The following is a 27,924-nucleotide window of genomic DNA, read 5'->3' as shown; positions in this document are numbered from 1 at the left end:
TTTAAGATTTGTGCAAAACCTAAAAGCTAAATATGATTTAGCCGTATTTCTTATGGTCCGTTTGGGTGTTGAATATGAATACTATTCGAATATACTGCGCGAATTACGAGGTTTGACTTTGTGAGATAAAATTTGAAAAAATTTGAAAAAGTTAAATAAAATATGATTTATTTTTGAAAAAAGTTGAATATTATTCAACTTTATTCAACTTTTTATACGAAACAAACACACCATAACTAGCTAGCATTTGCTTTGTATACATTATTTTTCATTTACTTTTAAGTTGGTGTACTAGTTAAACCCATAAACCAGCAAATTTTAAAATTTCTTTCTCCAACCTATCTATAAAACAAATAAAATTTGGATTTAAGGGTCTCTTATTTCATAATTTTTATTCATAAAAATTGGTCAATTATTAAATCTCTCTCCATGAGGAAAGGCATAAACACCACTAAACAAATTATAACTTATTAGATAAATCTAATCCTTAGTTAAAAAAGGGTTTATCTCAACTCAAGCCACGTGATAAAGATTACAAATATTTGTTTTTATATTTAAGTAATTGTTAATGTTTTTTAGTTTTTGTTATATATATATTAAAAAAAAAAAAAAAAAAAGGTGTGGAGCCAAGTAGTGAAAGACTAGAAATAGGAGTAGTGCGTCGCACGTCTTCGATCATAATAATCTGTTTGGAAAGCAGTCGGACTCTTCTCCTCAGACTCTCCCTGTTTCTGTGCGCCTCTACCAGAATCAAAACATTCTCATTTCTTGATTGTTTACCTTTAAATAGATTAATCCATGTTCTCTCGTACCCTCTTTCTCTCTCTCTGTCTTTCTTTCTTTCTCTCTGGAGAGAGAAAGAGAGAGCTGGGTCAGCCAAACAACCACCACGCTGTCAAGTCCCGAAACCATCGGTCTTTCGCATTTCTAGGCTCAACCCACCCAACCCACTCCCGCAAATATCTCTTTCTGTCTCACTCACATGACCCACATTGCAAATCAGAACAATCTCCAATACCCATCATTTTTTTTTCAATTTCTTTTTCATTTTTTCATTTTTTTTTTTTTAGATTTTCCATCCATGTCCTCTGTTTCCATCCAATTTCATCTCTAATCTTTCAATTAACTTGGAACTCTTTTGATTGATCGTTCGACTGAAATAAAAGCAGAGAAAGGCTGCCACCGGAAACACCTGCATCGAGAACATTTATTTTTTTTATTTTCACATTTTAATCTTTTTTATGTTCAGTGCAGGGTTTTCTGGTCTGGTTTTTTTCATAGTCAAATTTAAAATTTGACATTGTATTCGTGTTTGTTGCTTTTTGATTGTAAAATTTAAAGTTTCAATTTTGCAGTCTCTGTAACATTCTTTGTCGCATTTGCTTCCCCTTTGTTTTAAATTTTCTTTGGTTCATTGATTTCCTCTACACCCTCATTTTCATTAAAAATATCGAAACTTTGCCAGTTGGAAGATAATTCTGGGACTTGTGCTGCATTTTTCTTTTGTCTGAAGTTTCTGGGAACCTGAGGTTAATCAGAAGACAGCAATTAGAAATAAGGGGCCGGTTTTCATTATCTAGTATAATTGATTTTTGAGTTGAATTTTGAGCACCCAGATTGAGATTTGAGGAAATATGATTGGCTGAAACTGGAAGCTCCCCTAGGAAAAATGTAGGTGTACCCATTTAATTAATGGTTGCAACTTTGCGAAGGGGTTTGTTGTACATTTTTAGAACGTTCTTAGGTGAGAATATGGGCTGCATTTGCTCCAAAGGAGCCTCAGACAATGAAAAAGTTTATGACTATGAGAGAGAGAAGGAGCCGAACAAGTCTTCGGTTCAAATGGTGGCTCCTGCTCCCTCAAAGAGAGAAGAGTTTGGACATGAAGTTGGAGTGGTTGATGGCTCATTTTTTCGGGTAGCTACGACGGCCTCACAAGCGCATTTTGAATGTGTCAATGCAGCAGATGACAATGAAGAGAAGAAAAGGATGGCTGTGAAAAGACCAGGCAGTGGCCATCACCAGAGATGGGCAACAATGGATTTGGGATCGAGTGGAGGACATCCGGAAATGTCTAGGATTGTTAGCATGCCCAATGGTGCTAAAGGAGAGCAAGTTGCGGCCGGATGGCCTTCTTGGTTATCTTCAGTTGCTGGAGATGCCATCAAAGGGTTGTTGCCTCGACGGGCAGAGTCGTTCCAGAAATTGGACAAAGTTAGTTCTCTTACATAGTGCAATGTATTCCTTTTTTAATTATGTTGCTGATATGTGATCGTTTCTTTTCTAGAGATAGGCCTCTAGTCTTGGACACTGTCCTTGTTTGTGGTTTCAATGGCTGCTTCTTTTAGATAGCTTTCCTCTTTTCTCTGAAAGAATAGTGTTGTAATGGTTTTTGATCAAGTTCTCCGTGGCCCTGCAATTATTGAATATCTTTAGCTATTATGGAGAAGTGCAATGTTTTGCTCACACTTAGCATCACCAATATCATATAAACCAAGAACTATGATTAAAAAGTTCTACTTGCTAATCATATATCTGTACTATTTTCTTTGAACTGCAAGAGATTTTTGAGGAATAATATCTTTTAGAATGTGATCATTATGAAAGAAAAACGAAATTAGTAGAAGTGGACAATTTTATTTTTATTAACATGATAAAAAGCATTATGTGCATCACATGTTAATAAGTAAAATAGCATATCACACTTTATATAGTTAGTGAAAACAAGATCTGAGATTATTGCAATTCCTTAAGATTTTGTTATATAAATATAGAAATATATATCTTTGATGTTTGGTTCAAATTTCTTCAGTTCAATTTGACACCAGTAAACCTTTTACATATTTCCCTAGTGGGCATTGATTAGTTGGTGAAGTAAATGAAGTTCAGTTTCAACCAAAGTGAGATATCTCAAATATTTTTTATTTGATGAATAAAAGTGAGATACCTCAATATAATGATAAAATATTCAAAAGGACCAAAGTTCTTTTTTTTTTTTTTTTAATTGAAAATTTTAGCATTGGCAACATTAAGAGGTACAAAAGTTATTTTCTGTGTACATCATATAGTATCCACTTTTTTTGGGCAGGATTTTGATGTATTGTTATATGCTCGTTCAAAGTCTTATATATTAATATTCAAATGGGATGCTTTTAATGCAGATTGGACAAGGAACTTACAGCAGTGTATATAAGGCTTGTGACCTTGAAACTGGAAAAATTGTTGCAATGAAGAAAGTTCGATTTGTAAATATGGATCCAGAAAGTGTCCGATTTATGGCTAGAGAAATCCATATTCTGCGTAAACTTGACCATCCGAATGTTATGAAGCTTGAGGGATTAGTTACTTCAAGAATTTCAAGCAGCTTGTACCTTGTCTTTGAGTACATGGACCATGACCTTGCTGGGCTTGCAGCAACACGTAGCATCACATTTACTGAACCACAGGTACCTTCTCTTCTAGCTTTCACTTTTAAAAGTTTCGAGGGTATCCATTTTGAGCATGATTTCTCAATGCATTGGGTGTTCAGGCTGAAAAAGGAAAGTTATTGGGTGGACTTACCAGATGCATCAGGGGACTGTAATATACCAAGCATTTAATCTTAGACATTTCATGGTTCATTAAAAGATTTTCCCATCTCTTTTTCAACAATTAAACAACGTTAGATGAATTTACACAAAAAAAAAAAAGAAAGTAGAAGAAAAAGAACACCTAGCCAGTTGAAATGGACAACCAGAAGAATCTACAAAGCTATATGGTTCTTATTTGATTTATTCTGCCCGGGCATTGTTTCACTGTGATCAACAGGAACTTGTTTTGATGGACTAAAGTCATTTTTGGCTGCCCAAAGAAATGAGTGGAACCACTTTCAATCAATACCAAAAGTTTGAATTTTATATGGACTTGGCATCTCTACTGGGGCACTTACTTTGTGGTCTGCAATTTTCATATCTGGAAAAGATTGACATAAATTTTATTCTCACTTATTCCATTTTTAAGTCGCACATTCCTTTGCTTGCAATAATGCTTGTCTAAAATGTTTTTGTGTGATGGGCTTGCAGATTAAATGTTATATTCAACAATTGCTTCGTGGCCTTGAGCACTGCCATAGTCGTGGTGTCCTGCACCGAGACATCAAGGGTTCGAATCTTCTGATTGACAATAATGGAGTTCTTAAGATTGGAGACTTTGGTCTGGCCAACTTTTATGATCCTGATCAAAAGCAGCCATTGACTAGTCGTGTCGTAACTCTGTGGTATAGAGCACCGGAACTTTTGCTTGGTGCTACGGAATATGGAGTTGCTATTGATTTGTGGAGCACTGGTTGCATCCTTGCAGAACTGATTGCTGGGAAGCCTATTATGCCGGGAAGAACGGAGGTAATATCCTTATTGATTACATTAGTTGGATCTTATACATACTTTGTAGGGTGTAAGGAACATCATTGTCTATGCTCATTAGGATTTCCTACTTTATGTACCCCATATGCCTCCTAATCAGAGTTTTCTCTGGTTTTACAGAACTTGTGTTAGTATAGTCGTTTTCACAAAAACATATAATTTCTACTTTTAATTATTTTTAACTAGTTGTCAATAACATTCCAACTATTACCAGGTGGAACAAATGCATAAGATTTTTAAGCTTTGTGGGTCGCCCTCTGAGGACTACTGGCAGAGATCAAGATTACCTCATGCAACTAGTTTCAAACCTCAACACCCGTACAAGCGTTGCGTTTTTGAGACATTCAAAGACTTTCCTTCTTCGGCTTTGGCTCTTGTTGATAAACTCCTTTCAGTAGAACCAGAGAATCGAGGATCAGCTGCTTCTGCACTTAGAAGTGAGGTAAATTTGACTTTCCCTTCGTAACTCTTAGACCTTATGCCTTACTTGGGATATTATCCTAACCTCATTTATAATTTTGTTGCAATTATTGGATATACATTTATGGTTTTATTTTTTCATATCAGTTCTTCACAACCAAGCCCCTACCTTGTGACCCATCAAGTTTACCGAAATATCCTCCAAGCAAGGAGTTCGATGCCAAGCTTCGAGATGAGGAAGCAAGAAGGTATGCTATTTGAGGGCATCATCTATCTTTCTCTTAGATACAGAACGATAATGCTTTGATTCTTTCATCCATGAATAGCTCAGGCTGTGACTTAATGCCTTCACTAAGATGAACATACTCTCTCAAATTGTAGGAGTGACTTGTAAAATATCAACTCCTCCCATCTTAAAATAGTCTACAACTGGTTTGCCTATATCATAATTTTGGTCTACTCTAAAAATTAGAAGAACCTTTCAACTTCTGTCATCATATTTTTTGTGATTCTTCTTTTACAAGTAAAAATATCTAGTAAAAATGCTACCTTTCTTAAATATGTTTTTCCAAAGTGGACAATTTTTATTGAATGTAGTAATTAAAATTTGTGGAAATATACACTTAGTCCCCCAAACTTACACCCATGTGGCACTTATACCTCCAAGCTTTACAAAGTGACACTTGACCCTCTCCAATTACTGCTTCATTACAATTAACAGCCTCCTCCATTAGCATCTTCTATCAAATTGAATTGAAAATGTGTCGTGTGTGCCATATATGATTTTTTTTTTTTTAACTTAAACTTTCCAAAATGTCCCTAAATATTATTTTAAAAAATAAAACAACTTAAAAAAAAAAAAACAAAAAAAAAATCAAAAACAAAAACAACTGAAGAGTGGCCGAACCACCCCTGCAGGTTGTGAGTGTGGTTCAACCGCCCTCATTTCCATTTCCGAGGGTGGTTGAAGCACCCCCACAGCTTGTGGGGTGATTCAACCACCCCCTTTTACATTTTTAGGGCCACCCTTTTCCTTTTTAGTGGGTAATCAATGTGGGGTTGGTTCGGCCACCCCATTTCCATTTTTCCAACCACCCCCACAGCCTTTAGGGTGGTTTGGCCACCCCCTTTCCTTTTTTGGGGGTGGTTTAAGCACCCCTACAAGCTATGGGGTTGATTCAGCCACCTCCCTTTCCCATTTCAGAGGTGGTCGAACCACCTCCACACCTCAAGGTCGTATAGGCCATCTCATATACTCGTGTTATAAAAACTGCAATGAACTGGCTATTATAAATAATGCATGTTTATTACTATTAGAAGGTAGATCTTTCTCTCTTCATATATACAAGTAAAATGATGTGCCATTGGGTGCATTAGTCAGTGTATCAAATAGGTTTTAACTGAAACTTCAGTATTGTTGTATACTGCATTGTCCCAAATGAATTGGCTCCTGCATATAAAAATGCGAAGGAAAAAAGAAAAAAGGTATTTTGAAACTTGTACAGGATCATATTTTTAAAGCTGTTTTGCACCATATATGTGGCTTTGGCTTGGAGACTTTATTTGCATGGAAGCCTCAAATGTAACATTTTTCACAGCTTGAATGACAGTCTTTTTCATATGTTTTATTGAAATTTCCAGAGGGTGTTGCCTTCAAATTTTTTTTGGACATTGCAATAAATGCAATTTTGTTTTGTAATTTCAGGCGGAAAGCTGCGACTGTAAAAGTACATGGTCCTGAATCTGTTAAAAGGGGTTCAAGAGATACCAATGCAGTGCGAACACCAGAATTCAATGCCCAGGGAGATATTTCTTTGAAGGTACTTTGAGGCTGAAAGACTGTCTATTCATTATTCTTGTACTTTTCCTTTCTTTAGCCTTCACTCATATGGCTAACTTAAACATGGAAGGGACAGTCAAATCCCAAAGCCTCAAGTCATAAGTATGATCCCCTGGAGGATGGTGGGTCTGGTTTCCGGATGGAGCCGCCTAGAGGAGCGAGGCAGAATGGCTTCTCTAGTTCTAGTTCAATGGTACACCCCTGTGCAATAGGAACATCATGGAATAAGACGGCAGCCTCTGCAAGAAACAGTGGCGAGTCACAGGTGCAGAAGTCTCACATAACTCAGGCAGCCCCTGGAAAAGAACTTGGAATGGTAAGTAATCAACTAACTCTTTCTGCTCACATCCCCTTCCTAAGTTTACTTTTTCTCACAAGTCAAAACTGTGGACCTGAAACCTAAAGCATGAATTGTGGGGCTATAATAAGAAAAGCTACTTATGACAACATTCCATTTTTTTGAAAATGTGGTGCCTTATGTAGTAAACGAATTTTCTCAATATTTTGACGATTTAGTAATTTCGTTTTAAGATAAACACTGTTAGATGTTTGTATGCATCTTCCATGTGTTGACCTTTCATTACCTCTACCGCAGCAAATAACTATTTATCTTACGCATGAGAGACGTGCAAAGGTTAGGAATATGAACTACGGGCTTTTCTCATACCCCTTCACTTTTCTGTTTTTGTTTTTACTGCATACATATTATGCAGTGATTGAAAGTTAAAATGCGAGCATTACAGGAAACAAAATTATGTACTTCCTTTTCATAATGTATTAGAGAAAAATTTAGTAAATTGATTGAAGTACATTAAGACATTACCCCTTCATGATGAATATTCTCAATCAATGGAGCATCCTAAGAGGGCAATATCAATTTTGTAATAGACATGGATTGATATAAAATCTAGGTTTTATTGAGAGGAGAGAGCAAACAGAAGAAAGCCAAAGGGAATACAGAAGTATAATTAAAATTTGAACCTCATTCATGAATGATGGGATTTGAGCCGAAGTTCTTTGAGATTTTGTGTTGTTCAAGTTGCTTGTTTAGTTTTATTGTTTTCTAACGATAATAATCATAAACATGTTAGACATACACATTTAGCACGTTGCGTTTTATTTAACCAATTGAAGATCGATTTCCAATATTGTTTATATACTCTTTTGTATGTTCTTTTCAAATTGCCGCTTCTTCTTGTACATTTATTTGCTGATGTTGACTCATTCCTGAGTATTTATCAATACTTCCTCGTTTAATTACAGGGTTATGTACCAAAGAAGAACAGAATCCACTACTCTGGACCATTGATGCCCCCGGGGGGAAACATTGAAGAAATGCTCAAAGAGCATGAGAGACAAATCCAACAGGCTGTCCGTAAAGCGCGCCTTGACAAGACCAGGACCAATAAAAGCTATGATAATTCCCATTAAAGAAATGTGTGATGATCCTCAAAATATGAAACTCCTGTGCCTTGGTAGGAAGGCATTCTGTATGTATGACTTAGCTGTTCAGCTGACCAGTGACTGCAATTTGCAATCCAGTAGGAAACTACTTTCATGATCACCAAATATTGATAGAGATAATATGCCATTAAGGTTTAACCAAGAATGTTCCCCCACTCGGCCGAGGAAAAAGAAGAAGAAAGAAAAAAAGAGAGAAAGAAGTACAGATTGCTTTTAAATTGTCAAGTTGGAAGGGTCTGGGCATTTCTTTCATTGCTTGGACAGGATGGGAAGGTTGTTGCTTTGTATAGTGGAAAGGGTTTGTTCAGTGGAAGTCAGTATATATTCATTTTGTTTATAGTGTTTTTTGTTTTTACTTACAAGATGGAAAGATTACAGAATCTTTCTGTTAAGCTTTAGTCATTTTGCTAAACTTTCAACAATTTAAGGCATTAGTTACCGGTTTTTGACAAGTAATACTATCTTAGATCTTAATTTACTTATTGTTGTTTAACAATAATTAGTTACTAATAGTTGAAAGGGAAAACATAAAGAAAGAAGTTTCCTGAAGTACATGTGCCAAACAATATAGGGAAATAATTTAAAGATAATGGACTGGAATCATGAAACAGAACCTTTCCGATATAATGAACCTTAATGGGAAAAGAACCATAGAAATTAGTACTAACAATTTTTAACAATTTTTTTGACACGACTTGCAAACTCAACACGAAATTAAAAGGTTAAGGTTGAAGAGTCTAACATGTTTAATTAGATGAGTTGGATTAGAGTTAACTTATATAGTCTTATACCTATGCTTCGACGTGACCTAAACCAGACACAACATAATAGCAAACAATTTTTTTATATGACCCGCAAACCCAATACAAATTAGAGGGTTAAGTTTGAGAGGTTGGTTGAGTTAAAGTAGACTTTGATATTCTTATAAATATACTTCAACATAACCAAAACACGAATTGCTACACCTAAATTATAAGTGCAGCTAACCCATTGAATAATGACTATGTTATTAAGAACAAAGGAAATGACAATCAACCAGGCCTTCTTTCTAGACCATGCTTTTCGAACAAGTATTCTCTCATGGTGATCGACTGCAGCTCGTTCAGATTTGAGCAATTACAAAAATAAAATGCACGACTATAAAAATGTGATTTGTAATTGCTTAACTTATCAAAGACGTAACCTAAAGAGTGTCATTACATACAAAACCATATATTTCAAGATTCTCTGAATAGAAATAAAATAAAATAAAATAAAACATGGAAAAACAAATAAAAAAAAAAAAAAGCGTTAACAAACGGGAGGAAGTCAGGAAGATCTACTAATCTGAAAAGCCAGAGATTTCTGTACAATTGGCTTTACTTGTACTTCGATTGCATGACTTGCTTCAACTCTAGGATTGGTTTTGGTTTTTATTCAGTAAGCATCCATTATCCATTATCCATTATCCATAGGCTCATCTAATAACTACATATCTTGCTTAGGCTTCCGGCTCAATTCTGAGTAGTGACCACCCATTAGCTGCAAAATCTCCTCCCACAAACCCTCTGATGAAGAGTCTGATAAGCCCCCACTAATCAAATTTGAGCTGCAAGCAGCCACATACCAGTAATCTGATTCAATCTCGTCCCTCAATTGGTCCAGTTGCCACCCGGCATAACCAACAAAGAATCTGAAATCTTGAGGCTTAAGAACACCCTTCTTTACCAGCCCTGCAGCTTCATCCAAACTGTTTCGAGCACCAAAGCACAGGCCAGGGATCACCTCTTCAAACCCAGGAATCTTTGGTTTTTCCCCGGTTTTCAACAAGAACATGCTTGCTTCAAGAGGCCCGCCAAAATGCAAGGAACAATCAGAAAAAGTGGTTGCAAGATCAAGATTTGTGGGTTTCATGTGTTTGATCTTTTTGTGAAGAGGGCGGTTGATGACAACCCCAAATGGGCCTTCTTGTGGGTGCCTGGTTCCAGATCTGAGAAGGAGAACAACAGTTCTTTCAAAGGTTCGGACTCCATCAAGTTTTTCTGTGGCAACAAGGACACAGCCAGTCTCAGGTACAGGAATAGGATGGGCCCATTTAAGGTCAAGAGATTTGGACTCATGGGGTTTCACACCCTCGTTGTGAGCATCACCCTCTACCTTTTCTGCCTGCAAAAATAATCATTCCAAGTACATAAATTTTAAATTCTAGGGAAAACAAACGAGTAAATTTTACAGTTTATGGAACATGATTTTCAACTATCCATCATCATTGCTTGTTACTGGTACCAGCATTCCCCATCTTAGACATGGAAAGCATTTCAAATGCATTGGCAAAAAGGAGAACTGAAAGAGGAACCAATATCTCCCAAAATAAGCACCTTATGAGTTCAACCTCATTTATTAACTTTGTAACCCGCATACATCACAATTGTAAACAGGTTTATTTGCACCAGGCAGCATGACTGAAACAAACCCCAGACAAATCCAACTATAAGCAGGTAAGTATTGACCCAACAACCCAGCACAGTGCCAGCTCATAGGTCATGTTGGAAAATCTTTCACAAATTTTACAAATATCTTCCCTACCCTCATGTGGAAGCCTATGATTATTACCAACAAGTCAGACAAACCAACATATAGGAACCAAACAAATACACTCATTGGCACTTATGAAAAGCTCTTACCTCACCACCTTAATACTGCGTACTGCATTGAATAAAACACATAATACCTTTAGGACTTTACAAACGATACCTTTCATTCTAGGAAGGCAACAGCTATACAATAGAACTCATTCACAAAAGAAATACATCACCTGCTCCCGTGCAAATAGATTAGCTCTGAACTCTCTCCAGTCCAATTTTAAATGCTGAGATTTATTGGAAGCAGTGTCATTGGATTTGTTTCCATCAGAAGAATTATTCTTTTTCAAACCATCTCCTTCTGGAATAGATCGATCACCATTTCCTGATTTATTCCATGAACATACAAAAATAACTTTTTATTTAGTTGCACATACTTGCTCAATTAGAAATTCTAAAACGCAATAAATAGGTCCGATCCTACTCCATGCTCAATGAGAATCAGTACCAAATGACAGTTAACATCTAAAACTATTACAATAATGTTCGTTTTAGCATTGAAGAAAAACACATTCTGATTTCCAAAGTCAAAACCTAGAATGAATTCTTAACAAGAAGAAACAAAACACACTTTCATTATCATCGATCACTGTTCAAGCTATCTCAGTCATATCTTTGCACATGGAATTTGTCACTAATGAGAGAAAAACAGCATAAATCCTCTGGTGCTGCCCTAAATTCCACCCACCAAGCCGGATGTATTACCTTGGTAAAGGTAGGAAACTACTTTGTCAAAGAGCAGACAAGAACTCAAGCAAGGCCTAGGGATACAGTTTTAATTCGATTACTTCTCAAAACAAATTGGAGTCATTACCTAGCATACCTATATAACCAAGCACTAACATGTCAGATTCTCATGTGGGGGACCAACACGTCTTCTTTCCAAAGTGGTGGAGCACATAATTGTTTTCCATTTCTAAAAATAATTATCTTTCAGGAAACAAGTATTTATTTAATTAATGAACATATTAAAAATGAAATAAATAGGTGAAAAAAATGTCATGGAACAATGATTTGCATCTGCATCAGTTGACCATTAAACATTTTCAAAACAAAAATATGCGCTGTTGCAGAAGACGAAAACCATAAATGTTTTGAAACATATAATACAAAAACTCTAGATATGATCCCCATAGAAACAATGATGTTGACCCTTAAAGAAGTAACAACCAAAAATATCAACATAATCAGGAAGATTATAATAGAACCATGCGAACAACTAGAGGAGAGGCTTAGAAAAAAAAAAAAAAAACAACTAGAGGAGAGGAGAACTTCCATTCACAATAAGCTTACAACAAGGGTTATATGAAGCCCCATCTTTTTGTTTTAGTCACTGATTGATTTACCAGACGAGGTCCCTGGTATATGTTGTTTGTTAACCATACAGTAACAAAACTTGTATTTGACAAGTCTTACTTACTGATAGATTTTAAGCCAAACTTGTAAGCCAAAGAAAACCCATACAAAAACAGGAGAAAAATACAAGGGAATAGTATTAGAAGATGAGCAAGAGCTTGCATAAATTATTTATAAGAATATAATAGAAATCATGTGGAGAAGTGTTTCCAAATACAGAGTGATTGAATTAATATTTATTAAAAGAAAGAAAAGATACAAGTAAAAAGCATCCATAAAGCGAAACACTCTTTATGATATCTAATACTAGCTAGTAGCTATGAAGAAAGGACAATAATTGTAGCTCAAGTATAAATTTTTAAGAAGGATATGTCAGACTACATAAAATAAAATATAAGACGAACACATTGATGAGAAGCAAAGTAGCATCGATAGATAATAAGATCTAAGAAAGAAGGCTAAGATTGTTTATCATATGCCAGAATCACCACTGACTACTTGTAATATGATTCATGCACAAGGTGCCACAGGGACAAGAAGAAGACAAAGCTGTGCAATATAACAACAAAAATATGATGCTATACGGAAGACCCAACCAGGGGGAACATTTCTAAAGCCTTTCTTCTCAAATGATAGAGGAAGCTCTTGTCCCTCATTTCAGATGGTTACTCAAAATCTTACTCACTTGATGGCTGACTGCATCTTTCTGAATATTATATTTGTTCATGCATTCATTTGCAATCAAAATTGCCTTTAGAAACCAGCTTTTCCAATCTCATCAATCACCTACGAATACAAAGAATGACGAGAAGTCGAGGGTATGGAAGAATTACCTATTGATTTGTTAAAATAGATCTTGTATAAAAAAATGTTTCAAGTAGAGCCAAGTTATAAGCCTTATGAAGACAAGTATCATGAGCTAACTATCTAGGATCTGATGCAAGAAAGTGGCACAAGTCACAGCCTACTACAAAGGGCCTTTATATAGACATAAAGGCAGTGAAAGCAAAACCTTTTGCATTGATGTCACACAGAATATCATTTGGCTCTTCAAAATATAGAAACTCTCAAATCCAGCCTTTTGGACATTTGACAATGAGATTGAAGAAACTTATAGCAACCAGATAACAAGCTTCAAAATATACCCAAAATCGACTTCCCTACACCTTTGGAGATCAGACTAAACATACACACACAACCACAAGTGTATAAAATACACGCATATATATATATATATATATATATATATATATATATATATATACAGTAACAAGTCTAAATGAGTTTTGGTTCTAAAACTCAAATCATACAAATTGTGTAAACTGTAATCCGTGGCTTTCAAATGTCTAAATGCTATCGCGTCAAGTTCTTTTAGGCAATTGAGAAAAACAATCTACAACTATCCATTCTGCTTCAGGATTACAGAACAAAACCAAGTTCAATCATTTGCCCATATAAAACACCATGTCTAAACATTAACCCTTATAATTATGAAAAATGAAAGAGTAGAAATGACAAGAGGAGCTTGACCGTGTAACAAAATATTCAACTCTCAGGTTAAGTTAAACTAGTCCATCTGGCTAACCATTCAACCTGGACATGTTTATTTCAGGCAATTTGGAAGATCTGGATCAGACTTTTTCTGCCATAAATAAATTAAATTTTCTACCCCAAAGGAGATTAAAAAAAAGCTTCCACTTTCTCATCAAATCCTCAATGCTAAATACATACTCAATATTCGAAAATTGTAATATTTGTAACGTATTCTATATCTATAACACTTGAACCTTAGTAATAAACCACCAAACTTGCCCGCCAACATCTTAACATCCTCAAACCAATATAATCATTAGCTCTCGCTTAATTACCACCATATTTAACAATCAAAAGGAATTATTGTGTTCCCCATATCATCCCACTGCCTCTTGCAAAATTGAACGATTTCTTTTTGTGAATGATCTCACGTGCACAAACAGTTCCAGTGGCATGTTCTTCTAGCTAACTTAACCTCACACCGCCTCCGACACCCCAAGGGCAACGTTTGTTGTTAGGCTCCTTTCAAACATAAATATTCAACCAAAAAACAAAAACTTAAAAGACTTTTCAAGTAGTTCACTTTAAGGCCTTAAGGGTCTTTAACATTACACCACTTCTATCTTCCAGAGTAAGAAAGTTACCAGACAGAACTAAAAGTCAACCTTAGAAATGTTACACAAAATTCAGGCACCATAACACAAACACACACACAGAGATCAAACCGAATCAAACCCAGAAATCATACCAAAATCCGAGGATCCCAAGAAACGAAATCCACAAAATTGCATGGGAACTCTAGCGCTGCAAAAGATTGAGGAAAAAAAAACCCCGCATACCGGAATTATCGTGATTCTTCTTCGCCATAGCTCTGACAACCAAAGAAGAAGAGCAAGCCCTGCGCCTCCTCAAAACCCTGATCTCAAAGACCCCACAATCCTCAACTCTGCAAGAGGGATTGGCTCTTCTTCTCAGGCAAGAGGAAATGGGTTTCTTGGGAAACGAGCTTCTGAGCAAGAGAGGGGTTTGGGTGGAGTTCTTGACATACACGGCCCACAGATCCATCCCTCCTCCACAACGATTTTCCCGGAAAATTGACTCAAATTTTCTCGGACTCTCTCTCTCTCTCTCTCTCTGTGACGTTGGAAACGATGGGAAAGACCAAAAAAAATAGAAAAGAAGAAAGGTGAGAAAATCAGTAACGGATATATATAAAAAAAAAAAACAAAACACAAACAGAGAGATAGAGAGATGAAAACGAGCGACAGAGAGAAAGGGTGAGAGAATATGCTTATTTTAACCGAATTATGTTGTGCGACTGTGTATGGGGGATGCTGACGAGCCTGACTGCCTGTGTTCCTTTATTAGAAAGTACGCAGCGTGGGCGCACGTTAGCAATGCTTCGTATGCATAGCAGAAATTTGCGCCGGCGGGTAAACACTGAGTCAGTAACCATTAACCAATGACCAAGTCTTTCTTTCTGTCTTTTTGTTTTTTTCTTCCTAAATTCTTTTTTTTTCTTTCAATTTGACTCTTGTTTTCCAGATGGTGGGTGTTAAAACGACTGTTCTGTGTCGTTTACTTCGTTTTAAGACGGATTGAAAATCTCATTGAATGGTCAAATGGAATAAGAAAAATGGCCTTTTTGAAACAGAACAACAAGATTAGATTCAATGAAGGATAGGGTAATTATGTTTACTAACACAACTCATGGTAGTTTATTATGTTTTTATGAATTTTATAGGAATTCGAGCAGCTTAAGAAAGAGACCGTAAGATGTAGATTCCGCAACCTTTTGTTCATATGGGTGCATAGATATATCATAAAAGATGTAGGCGAGAGTTTAGTCAGGGGTGCCGACTACACCACTCTGATGCCTAAGTCAATTCAAATTCGTGATTTTTTATGGATGATCAAAAATTTCAGAGCTTAGAGAATCTGTATCTAAATACTTGGTGTAGCAGTCTTATTTATAGGCTCACAATTACGGAATTACTAGAGTTTTTGAAGCACAATTGGATTAGAAGTTTGAGTCCTAAATCGCATAGGCTTTAGCCTTATCTTTATAGAGTTTGAATCTGGTGGCGGAGTCTAAGTCAGATAATACTCTACCTCTTTAGATTGGTTTCATGCCAATAGATGTCTTATCCCATTAGTGAGGGAATTAGAGTTAATCTCGAGACTCTCAGGATTAGAGTCTTATCAGAGATCTTGTAGAGTCCTAGATTTGAATATAAACTACTAAATCTCAGACACTTATTTGTTGAATTTGATGCGATATATTGTACCTCGACCAATTCTCCGATGTGGAAATATTCCCAAACGCGTTCACTCCATTCAGACTAGGAAATCTTGGAATATTCTACGCCTTGTGAAGTCTTTAGGTCCGAGGTGCCTAGGCACCGAGATGTATCATAATCCGAAGTGTTTAAGTACCGAGGTGATCTCTTCATGTAAGGTTGTGACTAACCTCCGAGATGTTCTGACCAAGGTGACCCAGCCGGGTCGGACCGGTGGGTTGATCCTGCCACATGACTTTTAGACCACATGGCTTTGGAGCTGATCATTTCCCCCAACAAATATAATCATAAAAAATTTGTGATAGCATAGAATGGTTGTAGATGTCCTATGCGTTCGATATGTTGAAGCTATGAATGTTATTAATCCATGGCAAGCTCATTCCACACCGGCTACATCTTTTCTCTTAGAGTTTCTCGATCTCGCAGAAAAACCAAAAAAGAGGAGAAGCGTGTAATCTTCTTCAAGGCTGAGGAGGGTGGTGATTACAAAGAAGAAGGAAGGAATTTTGGCACAGCAGTGGCGGAGGAACTCTCAACACTATGGAAATTCAGAACTACTTTGTCAAGCATATTAATGCTATTATTATAATGACAGATTCTAGTGTAAGGTGCTCGTTTACTGGATTTTATGGCCATCCCGAGTAGGGTAAAAGAAAATAGAAAACTTCACTTCTAATTCTTGACTTTTTTATCACTTATGAAAAAATGTACCCAAATTTTAAAAAGTGTCAATTTAAGGTATTCATATTTTAATTTTAATTTTAATTTTTTTTTAATTTTTTTAATTTCAACCCTCCGTTAGAATTTTCTGTTAAATCATGTTAAAGTTCCTAAAATACTTTTTTTTTTTTTTAGAAAAAAGAAAAAGAAAAAAATTGCTAGGACTTAGGTGTCGATCAGAATTCAACGGAATTAGCAAAAATACCGCCTGAATCTTTAAAAAAATTTATAACATTTTAAAAATAAAAATAAAAAATAAACACAGATATTTTGAAAATTTTGATAAGATTTAACTAAAAATTCCAATGGATTGTTGAAATTGGAAAAAAAAAAAATGAAAAGATAGATATCATAAATTGACATATTTTAAAGTTTAGGTACATTTTTTTCAAAAATGATGAAAGATCGGAGATTATAAAGTGAAGTTTCTCTTAAAAGAAAAAAATCGTGAGAACTATTAAAACACTTGAAGAACTTTTACCCTCAACAACCATGGTTATGTGCAGGAGATTTTAATGAAATTGTTAGCGAGTTAGAAAAATATGGAGCAGCGCAAAGGAGAGAAAGACAAAAATGGATAAAATTTTAATTCGTTGAAAAGAGTTCCACTTCTTACTGCGGTGATGTCTTCTTGCAGGTAATTATAACACCCTTTTCTCTTTTGGCTTTCAAACCTGTATGCTGCATTTTCATGAGCCTTTGCCCACTGGGTTCTTTTTGACAAAAACCAATCATGAACCAAAATATTTCACACAAATTAATCCATTCACGCACGCACCGCAAAGAGATCAATAAATATATATATATATATATATATATATATATATATATATATATATATATATAGATAACACCCAATATTATATTGATTGCCTTGTCATTATATATGAAGTAATCGAATGATCAAAATAATCCTTTTTATATTCCCACGTACCAAACAAAAACCGAATCCGATTGTGTTGGAATTTTTGCAGTTGTTCAATGGTGGCTTTTATCCCGTCAACCATTAGGATTAAGGGTAGTCATCATCAGCATCCAGAAGAGAGAGAGAGAGAGAGAGAGAGAGAGAGAGAAGCTACCTTGCATCATGTGGCTTAAAAAAGAAAAGAAAAAAAGAACCCAAAAATATGGAGCTTTCATTGGATTGCATCTTGGGTAAGCGTAATTTCTAAACATTTTAGTCTGTTCATATTTTGTATAAAATGTTTTGAAACTAGTAGTGAATATTTGTTCGATTTGTAAATTGTTTAACATATGTGCGTTTAATTTCAGGTTTCGATCATCTTGGGCTTCTTGATAGCCGTCCTCTCACCCATAAGATGAGCGCGGCAAATCGTCATTTCAGCCAAAAGATGGATGAGAGATGTACCATAAAATATGAATATGAAATAGCATTTCTCTTTCATAGTGGTCTAGATAAAATATATAGAGAGCTTAAGTAGCCTCAATTAGAAGCGTATGTAAGCTTAATCAAGGATAATTTTGATAGTCTCTCTTTTAATAACCCTTGTATATATCTTTCTTATGAAATTTCTGGAAAATATTTGCTAGAACAGTCTTTTCTTTTTCTTGTTCTTTTTCCATTCACATGTTAATTTATTCCATTGGTTGAAAATGTTCATCAAAGGTAAGCTACAGAGAGAGAGAGAGAGTTAGTTCAACTCTCACTTCCAAATTGCTTCTGGATGTCCTGGAAGGATACAGTGGCAGTTCCCCTCCTTTTAGGCTTCTGCTGAGAAGAATGTTCCCTCCATCCTGTCATGTAAATAACCTACAACCAAGAGCCGTGTCAAAAATAGGGTTACAGTAGACCATCCTTGATTTAGTGCTTGGATAAAAGTTAAAACCAAACATAAGATATTCCCCTTAAAATTTAGGGTACTAGTCCATACATATTCGCGTTGCATGTTCCATTCCATTGAGCTTTCTATATTATTTCTTTTTGAATGCTATTAAAGCTCTAAATTCAGTTGCCTAATAAATAACCAAGAAAAATGTCTCACTGACATCTTATATTCTAAGCCAAACAATTATGTGCAAGGATAATACACTAACACAACTGAATCGTTGAAAGTACGAGCATGATGGTTAATTATTGAAGCCGCCGTCAAGTAAAAGATAGCAGCCCTAAACAAAAGAATCTCAATTGAATCAATAAAGCATCTAGATTCAAAATGAGTAACTACCCACATCATGAACATGTGGACTGAAACATAGGACATCTACCTTTCTGTCAAAAAATCAAAAGAGACTGACATTTGCACAAAAACAAAAATCAGACTGCCTTGTATTGAAAACCTTCTAGCAAAACATGATAACTTTCCTATTGGGCTATGCACATATCTTGCGACTTTGTACATATAAGCATTATGACTAAATTTTAAAGAATCTGGGACAACAGTTGACGGCAATCGTTATCCTAATCACAGATAACTCCAAAGTCTTCATATCTGCATTCACTAAATTGTTCAAAATAGTGATATCTTGGTTATATTATTTTAAAAATAATCCTACTGTTTAGGATTGCATATAGCATTTATTTTTGTAATTTCCTCAGCTTCGATAGACATTTGCAAGGAAAAACGTTGTTAGTGAAGGAAGGAAGCTATTATGCTCACCTGGAAGGTTGCAGGGATGGTGCCATCTTCTGCAGCAAACATTGAGTCATAAATCGCTGCGGTTGCCAGGGCTGTTTCTCTCTTTAGGATCTGATTTCATTAATGAAAACATCAAATTTTAACTGAGACTTTCTGAAGGGCCCATGCTCTGTTCTTGGTTATAGCATATTCATTGGAAACAAACATGTTCAGTATTCAAAAAATTAAAGAATCTCACAGCATTCCTTTGTAGAAGGGCATTAGTTTCACCCATTGCACGCAAGTGTTCTATCAGCTCCATAGCTACACCAAACAGAAAGAGAGAAGAATATTAAAAAAGAAAAGAAAAAGGTAAAAGCCTGGAGACAGAAAGGTAACCACCATTCAAAAGTGTTTATGCCGAAATTCAGTAAAAAGGGACAAAAAGAAAACATATGTCAAGACTGATCCGATTACACATCTAATAGGCAAACTTATATGTTATCTGCTTTAAAATATTGACCATGCCTTTGAATTGAAAAGTCAATCAAAGCATAAGTTGGTCAAGTGAAGAATTTGTTTTCATTGTTATATTAATCTGTCAATCTTTTCTGCCAGACACATAAATTTGTCAAGCCAAGAAAAATTATAACAAAAATTGAAAGGCATAGATTTGGGTGAGGTACATCGAGTTTTTTTTTTTTTTTTTTTTTTTTTTTTTTTTTTTTTTTTTTTTTTAATGATAAGTAAACGCAATTTATTAAGAAGCGTAAAAGACACAACCCAAGTACACAAGAAATACACAAGAGAAACACTTAGTTAGATCAAGAAAAAATATCAAGAAAAACATAAAAGTTAGAAATATTTGAGACAAAGGCAGTTGTCCAGTGGAAAAATGTTTTGAAGAAAAAATCCTTTAATTCCACCACCATCCATTCCTGGTCTTCGAAACTCCAATAATTTATTTCCCTCCAAAGGCACCACATAATGCAAGACGGTACCATCTTCCACATAGCAGCATTCCGAAGCCTACCAAAATGTCCTTTCCAGCAAGCAAAAAGGTCTACCACTTGATTAGGCATAACCCAAGCCAACCCTACAAGGCTGAAGATAGCATTCCGAACACAGTCTAGGCAACCTCTTCCAGGTCAAGTCAGGAAACTGGACTTTCAATTCAAGGGAAATAAGTGATCTATCAATTCTAAACCAAGAGGGATGACCTCTATTGTTTGACCGCATAAAAGAACCTCCTACAAGGGGGATATCCATGAGCCCCTGCTCAAAGATGAAGTCTAGAAACTCCACCATAGTTGGACTTGAGCAGGCATCACCTGATCTCTCACTAAGAAAATGAGAAAGTCTCCCGCAACACACCAGGGCAAGTTGCACTAGCTAATCAATCTAGCCAATTCATTCCATAAAAGCCTTCTATCCCCAACAATATTAGGGTCATAAACACCCGCAAAAGCACAAGAAAATTGATCTTCGACGTTTCTGAAAGAATAGGCAACCAAGAACTCCCCCCACTCACTCTTTGACTTTTTCCACCACCCTCCTATCTCACATGATCAAAATACCTCCGGAAGCCCCCTTGAGTCTAAACAGCACCAGTCAACATGATTGCAACCCCACAAACTACGCACAATACTAAAAGTCAAACTCCAGTTTAGTCTCCTGCAGACAAATAACGTTTGCCTTCCACTCTCTAAGTAAATTTCTAACTCTAAGGCGCTTCTCCCCCTCATTTAACCCTCATACATTCTAGGATAACGATTTAGGCTTCATGGGACAACTAAACTACCCCCTTAACCCTGCTTCTGCTAGAACTTCCACCCATAGAATCGTAATTAATGGAACACGACAATCTTTTTAATTCTCTTTTTCCTCTGTTGGCTGATTTGGAGTTGGAAACCGACTCCCCCCAATTATGACTCGTTTCAATGGCTGTTAACAACGCCATGAATTCCCCTTCAAACCCATCAGAAGATAATCCTACACAGTGATGAATATCCTCCATCTTCTGCAGAACCCAACTTGAAGCCACTGACCTGGAACACTCAGAATTGATAAACACACCTGGGGGACAGCAATTCAAAGGCCCACACACAAAGGGTTCCTCCTGAGAGCAAAGCATCAATTCCGAGCATGGCAAACTACTTCTTTCTACACAACACCCAGCAAGCCCAGCCACTGAAATAGAATCTTTACCACCCAGGAAATAAGCAACACCCTCCTTGGAAGCCAACCCACTTTCCTTGCTCTTTTTCGAAGGGCTCAACTCCTTACCCAAATTTAGACTATCCCTCCCGAGTTGCTCTGACATTGAAGACAAGAATAGAGTTTGTCTTTAGTTGGTAGAGCCCACCACAATATTAAGCATAAGATACCAAGTGAAGCATAATAGTGATGATGAACCCTAACTTGAACTGATTTGACACTCGTAACTCATACACAATGAAGGGTATTTTGGTGAACAAAGTAGGTAGACTACTGAATTAGTAAACCAGTAACCCATTGTTGTTCTACTCATGCAACAAGCTGTAAGGGTACCACAATATATGTTAACAAATATCGCATGCAGATAGGAAAATGCTTACCACTTTGATATTTAACAACATATTCATCAACATCAACACCAGGAAGGGTGAAGCCTGCCCTAGTCAAAAGATTCCCTGCATCCCGCACCTAAACAAGATGTGCAAAAAATCTGTTAATTGGTTCACAATGTCCAATAGGGCTTATTATTGATGTTTATTCCTCAAGTACTTTCAAATTAACATGATCAAAATAAAAAATTAGTTTACGAGTGCTTAAGTTAGTTAATTTGAGAACCAAAACATGCAATGCAGTAATTTTAACTTCTATTTCATCTATTTCATTTTAACTTTTGACTACTAATATACATAAATATAATCTCATTGAATCAAAGACATTAAAACCGTAAGTGCAAGAATGATGTACATATTAAAATACATCAATCATGCAAAAATATTACTGCTTGGATTCATTTAAAAATCATCAATGAAAATGAGTTATTCAATAAAGAAATTGAGCAGAATTCTTCAACAAAACATACTTGTGCCAAAGGTGATACTCGTGGACTGATGCCTCCTTCACGCTCCATTTGAGCCACAGTGCATGCTATTCTCAGCTCCCTAGTCACAAGTATGAGCAATTAGCAAAATCAACTACGCATTTCCTGCATCTGTGTGGACATAAGTAAATAAACAAGTAAATGAAGAGGAATAGGCAACTTTAAGGTTTCTCCACCGAGGATAGCTGCCAAAAACAGGCCATCTGGCTTCAACGCTAATCTACACTGACAAAGATAAACATATCTTAGACATTGCCACACGCACACGCACATATATACACTGAAATAATAACAAAAGATAGCAACCAAAATTAGTGGGAAAATGAAAACAGGAACAGTATATGCCAATTCATGGTGAACTTGTGATAGTGTCTCCAAGAGCAACAGGAATCATGGTTTAAGTATCATTGCCATTACAAATTAATCCAATAAGGACCCTCTAAATATATGGAAAGAATTTTGGGGAGACATACATATAGAATTATTTTTTTTTTTTTTTTTTTAAAATAACCAAATTGGTTTTAAGGGGTAATTACATTTTCCCCCCATGAACTACCAAAAAATGCGTGATGCCCCCATGAACTACCAACTTGATCAAAATAGAGCATTCAACTACCAAAGACAACCATTTTACCCCCTTCCGTCAGTTAGGGGTTAAAAGAAACAATCAACGGGTCATGTGCCGTTTTACATGGAAGCATGTTGGAAGATAGTAGTAGTTCATGGGGGGGAAAGCGGAAGATGGTGGTAGTTCATGGGGGGAAAAGAGGAAGAAAATGAAGGTAAAACGGCGTGTGACGGTCACGTGAGCTGTTGACCGTTTGTTTTAACCCCTTCGACTGACGGAAGGGGGGAAAAAGATTGTCTTTGGTAGTTGAATGCTCTATTTTGGTCGAGTTGGTAGTTCATGGGGGGAAAAGGTAATTACCCCTAGTTTTAATGTTCTTTCAGACCATGCAGATTATTACCGCTATTGAAGTCTTTGTGTATGTGTGAACCTGCGCAGAAGTGTGGTGTGTGCATGCATGTTACTCTTTGTTTATACATGCATGTGTATACTTTTGGCTGTCAAATTGCTAAATCAAATAATATTTGATATTGCTTTGGGTTTAATTTATAACTAAAAATGTTAAAACTTATTAAAAGATGAAAGCAAAGAAATCAATGTGATTCCAATACCATGTGTTTAATAAAGTTGGGTATTTTGTAATCATAAATTTGAAAGAATAAAGATGAAGAACTAACTGATAGCATTCGACATTTCCAGTGTTTATTCTTTCTATAAGCATGTACTTTTTTACATATGTACTTGCCCTTTGTGTGTCTGACAACACAGAAAATAAAATACAAACATTACACATTTGTTCCCACACAACTTTTCCATTTAATTAAATTAAGTTGCTGTCTCTTTTTCTAATTGTAATGAATTTGTCGCATAACAGACCACCAAAACTGAATCTAAGATGACATACCTGTATCATGGCTCCTGGAAGATCATTTGTCCAGTGGAGCCCCAAGCAACTTATTACCAGATCTAGAGAGCTTCAAACCACAAATACAGAGTACGTAAGTAAATAAGAATTACCTGATATAGTGATTCCACTTGAACCTATAAAAGGAAATTTCAATGTACATGCACACCTCTCTTTGATAGGCAAAAACTCCTCATCACCAACTATAAAGGATGTTTCAATGTTTTCATTATGCACGTCTTTCTCAGCATCCTTACAAACTTTTACCATGTCATATGATGTATCCATCATAATGAGCTTTTCAATGGCACCTGGCATCATGGAAAGTGTGTTTGATATTACAATCTATAGAGAGGTAGCATATCATAGACAAAACTAACATATTAGAAGGGGAAAAAGACAGGTAAATAAAATTCAACATGGCAGTAACTATCAATTTAAAGACAACTGACCACCAAACTCTAATTGTACGTGTAGCATCTTCCTCAAATCACTGGATTAAAACTTTGGACAACCCAAAAAAAAAAAAAATCACTGCATTAAATCTAAAAAGGGTGGCCTTCATGCAAATTCTAATTCCCACAAATCAAAAGTATTAAATCATGCTATCCTGGTTCTTTCCACTTCACACCCAAATAAATTCTTTAATTTATACTGATTGCAGATTAATAAGAACTCGGCCAACTGTAAGCAAAAGCTAGACACATAGTTGGAAGGGAAAAAAAGATGCTGTTAAACTTGTACCACGACCACGTAACAAACGTCTGATAGCTTCCAACGAACCACCCAAACATAATGCTGTGGGAAATGCTTTTTTACAATCCTGCAACAGGCAAACACATGGCTAACGTAAACCTAAAGAGGAAACAGTTCTCAAGGTATAATAGTCTTGAGACATTTAAGACTCTTTTGAATGTTAAATAGTAAAAACTCAAACTTTGTAAGTGAAGTTGCCATTGGTTACTACCAGGTGGAGAACCAAGATGTTTATCTGGGGGACCAGGTATAATTCTAGAATAAAATATAAAAAAATATATATATTTTCTAACAATTGATTTATGACATAAATCTTCAAATACTAATACAAAAACATGTGTTATATAACTAATAGAATGTATGAAATATATGAGATAATTAAAGAGATACACTATAGAAAAATTTATTAATTTTGGCACAATTTCGTTTTTACACAGTGCATATGAGATAGTAGAGAAGATGATTGCAACTTCAAATATGTAAAGCAAAAAATAGAATAAAATGACTATGATTTCATGGTTTATGAGAGAAATTAAAAGCAATTAAAAAAAGGATAGCGGTCATGATTACATGATTTATGAGTAAATATTCAAGTCTCAATTTTGTTGGGGACAATATTTAGTATAAATAATTCCATGGGATTCAAGTGAATTGAAGATTTTTTATTTTTTATTTTATTTTTTAATGGACTGATTCAAGAGTTGGTTGGGACTGCCACATCAGCATTGTGGGATAAAAATGTGGTTTTTAACATTACTATAAATAGAATCTTCTAACTTCGTTTTCAATGACAGTTAAAGAAACAAACTCCAATTATACAATAATATAACTTGCTAGAAACAAGGGAAAAAAAAAAAAAAAAAAAAAAAAAAAAAAAAAAAAAGAAGGAGGAAGAGGTGGGAGGAAATATCCTTAAAAACAGAACAAGGAAAACAAAATGCATTTCCAAAGAAAACCCCAAGGGGGTGGCCTAGTGGTTAGGCTTGCGGCTTCAAGGGAATATTACCCCTTGAGGTCTCGAGTTCAAATCCGCCTAAATGCTACCTCCCTCTTGGGGCCAGCCACTCGGGCATAGCCTGCAAGTTAACGGCCCAATGCCTAGAGTGGTGCTAGAAAATTGGGCCAATGATTAGTCTACGGCTTAAAAACCGAGGGACACCCTGTTTAAAAAAAATATAAAAATAAAATAAAAAAAAAAAAAAGCATTTCCAAAGAGCTTGAAACCCAAGAAGAGGCAATTATAGTGAACCACAATTCTAGAGGACCAAAGAGTGAAGAAGTAGTATTCAGTAAATATTTGCCTATCCTCTAGGCAGGCCTCAATATTTGAATACAAGAGCTACCTGTTCCAACACCAGGTGTACAAATTGGTTACACAAAAAGCTTTTTCTAGAGCACTTAGCAGTGTTAAGACCCTCCTCTGTAATGCATCGTTGCAGTGGGTTTTAAAATTCAAATTTGGGGAGTGTTTCAAATAAGTTATCACACAACAATCTAATAGCTTAATCTTTGAACTGATTGCTTGTTAATAATTATAATGATGATGATGATATCGACAAAAAAAAAAAAAAAAAACGGTCCTCTATTAAGCAAAATGAAAAATTAGTCTATAGCCTCTTCTTACATGAAGGTTTTAAAATCAACCCTCCCCTTTTCATTCACAACTCAGAGATACTAAAATAATTTTCAAGCCTATTTTCATTTCTTATTCAAAAACAAATTCCAAACCAATGACAACAGCAACAATATTAGAAAGCGCCTAGAGGATACGATCGTAATAACAATGATTGCAACACTCTAGGTGTAGAAGTCATCCAACCCTTCAGTAACACTGAAGAACATGGAAACCAAGTAAATAATAAAGATGCGCATTATTACCTCCAAGCGATCCAATAGATTCTCAGCAACAGTGTCAACAAAACAATCCTTTGGACGCATCAACCAAGCAGCTCGATCACGCTGCCACCGAGAAACAACCAACATTAGAATACCAAAAACACATTTGCAACCCAGGAACAAATACATAAATGAAAAACAAAGGGAGTTTGAGATTTGACAGACAATTTAAAATATATACTGAATTACGCCAACCAAACAGCGAGATTTCAGAACAAGAAGGAAGAGTAGGGAATATTTGAAAGGGACTGAGACGAGAAACCTGTTTGCGTTTGAGGTGGCGATCGAAGATCTGGAGCTTCGAGCTCTGGAACTCATCAGTGTTGTTCTTGGTGTTGGAGGTGACGGTGGCTGTGTCCGTACAGAGAGAACCGGAGGAGAAGATACGGTACGGTTCGTTTCTTCTTCTTATCCACAGAGACAACGAGCTTCGCTGATACTGAGAGAAAGCCCTCATCTCTATCTTACGCAAATGGCAAGCTCACGAGAATGTGTATTATTCGTGGAGAAAATAAAAAGAACAGCAAGAATGTTCGAACGCGGTCGTACGAAAATTTGATAATAGGATTCAAATTGATGCCGATTTGTTTCGTAAAACCTTTTTAAGGGTGTTTTTTGTTTTCATTAAACAATTTTGTCTTATTTAAAAAAATTTAAGATCATTTTCATTTTATTTTATTTTTATTTATTTTTTATTTTTTATGAATAAATGCTTTTATACAACAGTCTACAATCACTCCAGAAAATCTGGATCAAAGCTACTCAAACAGAACAACTAAACACACAAGAACAACAACAGTCAAAACACTACAAAGACAACAAAGGCTGTAAGTTTCAGTTCTCTACAAGCTGAAGACTATTCCTAATCTTCTTAGTCGAACATCAAGCTAGCAGTCTCGAACACACGTCCCTCTTCACTTGATGTACCAGAATCTCCTCAGATCGAAGTAAATTCCCATGAATCAAGTCATTACAGTGCCTCCAAATATGATAAACGGTTGCCCCCAAATAGAGCCTACAAATGGTAGCAAGCAAGCTTTTCCCATTCAGATGAGCATCACTCCATCTCTCAATTGAATCCCACTCAACTGGTGGATTCCGTATCGGACAATCAGCAATAACATTCCTCTAGATACGCTTGCTAAAGCTACAACTAAAGAAGAGATGGTCTTTACTTTCCTGGCAAGCAAAGCAAAACATACATAGAGTGGATCCCGTGTAACCCCAATAACACATCATTTCCTTGGTGATGAGGGCATTCCGAAAGACCAACCAAATAATGAAAGCATGTTTATGAATTGTCAACTCAAACTAGACAACCTTATGCCATCCTACTTTCGGCAATTTAGTTTGAAGTAGCTCCCATGTCTGAGCACACAAATACTTACCTTTCTAAACCGAAAGATCCTCCTCCCCAATGCTAACTTCAAATAATCGACTTTGTATTTGCACCAACTGATCAGATCTAGCTCTAGG

The 27,924-nt window shown here is 35.9% G+C and overlaps 3 protein-coding genes across 5 annotated transcripts; 1 reads left to right on the top strand and 2 right to left on the bottom strand.

Annotated features, from left to right (window-relative positions):
* The first annotated feature begins 699 nt into the window (after positions 1–699).
* Positions 700–8,459, top strand: LOC133861999 (probable serine/threonine-protein kinase At1g09600). 2 transcript variants are annotated; one of them, XM_062297835.1, is made up of 8 exons: positions 700–2,214; positions 3,162–3,446; positions 4,062–4,379; positions 4,615–4,842; positions 4,968–5,068; positions 6,526–6,640; positions 6,737–6,976; positions 7,924–8,459. In XM_062297835.1, exons 1-8 carry the CDS (start codon positions 1,693–1,695, stop codon positions 8,089–8,091), a joined length of 1,977 nt encoding a protein of 658 aa, XP_062153819.1. In that variant the 5' UTR covers positions 700–1,692; the 3' UTR covers positions 8,092–8,459. The 2 variants fall into 2 exon arrangements, with proteins under 2 accessions (XP_062153819.1, XP_062153818.1); XM_062297834.1 differs by having other exon boundaries at positions 6,731–6,976.
* An 803-nt stretch (positions 8,460–9,262) lies between these two features.
* On the bottom strand, positions 9,263–14,946 carry LOC133862000 (uncharacterized). 2 transcript variants are annotated; one of them, XM_062297836.1, is made up of 3 exons: positions 14,474–14,946; positions 10,919–11,070; positions 9,263–10,269 (listed from the first exon to the last, which is right to left on the bottom strand). In XM_062297836.1, exons 1-3 carry the CDS (start codon positions 14,697–14,699, stop codon positions 9,592–9,594), a joined length of 1,056 nt encoding a protein of 351 aa, XP_062153820.1. In that variant the 5' UTR covers positions 14,700–14,946; the 3' UTR covers positions 9,263–9,591. The 2 variants fall into 2 exon arrangements, with proteins under 2 accessions (XP_062153820.1, XP_062153821.1); XM_062297837.1 differs by having other exon boundaries at positions 14,383–14,516.
* A 3,203-nt stretch (positions 14,947–18,149) lies between these two features.
* Positions 18,150–27,051, bottom strand: LOC133859577 (putative methyltransferase At1g22800, mitochondrial). Its single transcript, XM_062295018.1, has 11 exons — positions 26,711–27,051; positions 26,431–26,511; positions 24,541–24,619; positions 23,966–24,107; positions 23,797–23,866; positions 22,485–22,549; positions 22,307–22,385; positions 21,828–21,915; positions 19,490–19,554; positions 19,273–19,362; positions 18,150–18,425 (listed from the first exon to the last, which is right to left on the bottom strand). Exons 1-11 carry the CDS (start codon positions 26,903–26,905, stop codon positions 18,312–18,314), a joined length of 1,068 nt encoding a protein of 355 aa, XP_062151002.1. The 5' UTR covers positions 26,906–27,051; the 3' UTR covers positions 18,150–18,311.
* Between the last annotated feature and the right edge of the window lie 873 nt (positions 27,052–27,924).

The sequence above is a fragment of the Alnus glutinosa genome, chromosome 2 (genome assembly GCF_958979055.1).
Source record: "Alnus glutinosa chromosome 2, dhAlnGlut1.1, whole genome shotgun sequence".
Taxonomy (NCBI): Eukaryota; Viridiplantae; Streptophyta; class Magnoliopsida; order Fagales; family Betulaceae; genus Alnus; species Alnus glutinosa.
The sequence above is the reverse complement of the archived record's forward strand: the minus strand, read 5'-3'. Positions and strand labels throughout refer to the sequence as shown.

What these genes read in the sequence shown, in the direction of transcription:
- LOC133861999 (XM_062297834.1), top strand. Translation starts at nt 1,693, where the DNA reads ATGGTTGCAACTTTGCGAAGGGGTTTGTTGTACATTTTTAGAACGTTC. An exon ending in TTATGCCGGGAAGAACGGAG is followed by an intron (nt 4,380 to 4,614) that starts GTAATATCCTTA and finishes AACTATTACCAG; the next exon opens with GTGGAACAAATGCATAAGAT. An exon ending in CTGGAAAAGAACTTGGAATG is followed by an intron (nt 6,977 to 7,923) that starts GTAAGTAATCAA and finishes GTTTAATTACAG; the next exon opens with GGTTATGTACCAAAGAAGAA.
- LOC133862000 (XM_062297836.1), bottom strand. Translation starts at nt 14,699, where the DNA reads ATGGATCTGTGGGCCGTGTATGTCAAGAACTCCACCCAAACCCCTCTC. An exon ending in GAAGAATCACGATAATTCCG is followed by an intron (nt 11,071 to 14,473) that starts GTATGCGGGGTT and finishes GGAATAAATCAG; the next exon opens with GAAATGGTGATCGATCTATT. An exon ending in ATCTATTTGCACGGGAGCAG is followed by an intron (nt 10,270 to 10,918) that starts GTGATGTATTTC and finishes TTATTTTTGCAG; the next exon opens with GCAGAAAAGGTAGAGGGTGA.
- LOC133859577 (XM_062295018.1), bottom strand. Translation starts at nt 26,905, where the DNA reads ATGAGGGCTTTCTCTCAGTATCAGCGAAGCTCGTTGTCTCTGTGGATA. An exon ending in GCCACCTCAAACGCAAACAG is followed by an intron (nt 26,512 to 26,710) that starts GTTTCTCGTCTC and finishes TCTCGGTGGCAG; the next exon opens with CGTGATCGAGCTGCTTGGTT. An exon ending in TTTTTGCCTATCAAAGAGAG is followed by an intron (nt 23,867 to 23,965) that starts GTGTGCATGTAC and finishes TGTGGTTTGAAG; the next exon opens with CTCTCTAGATCTGGTAATAA.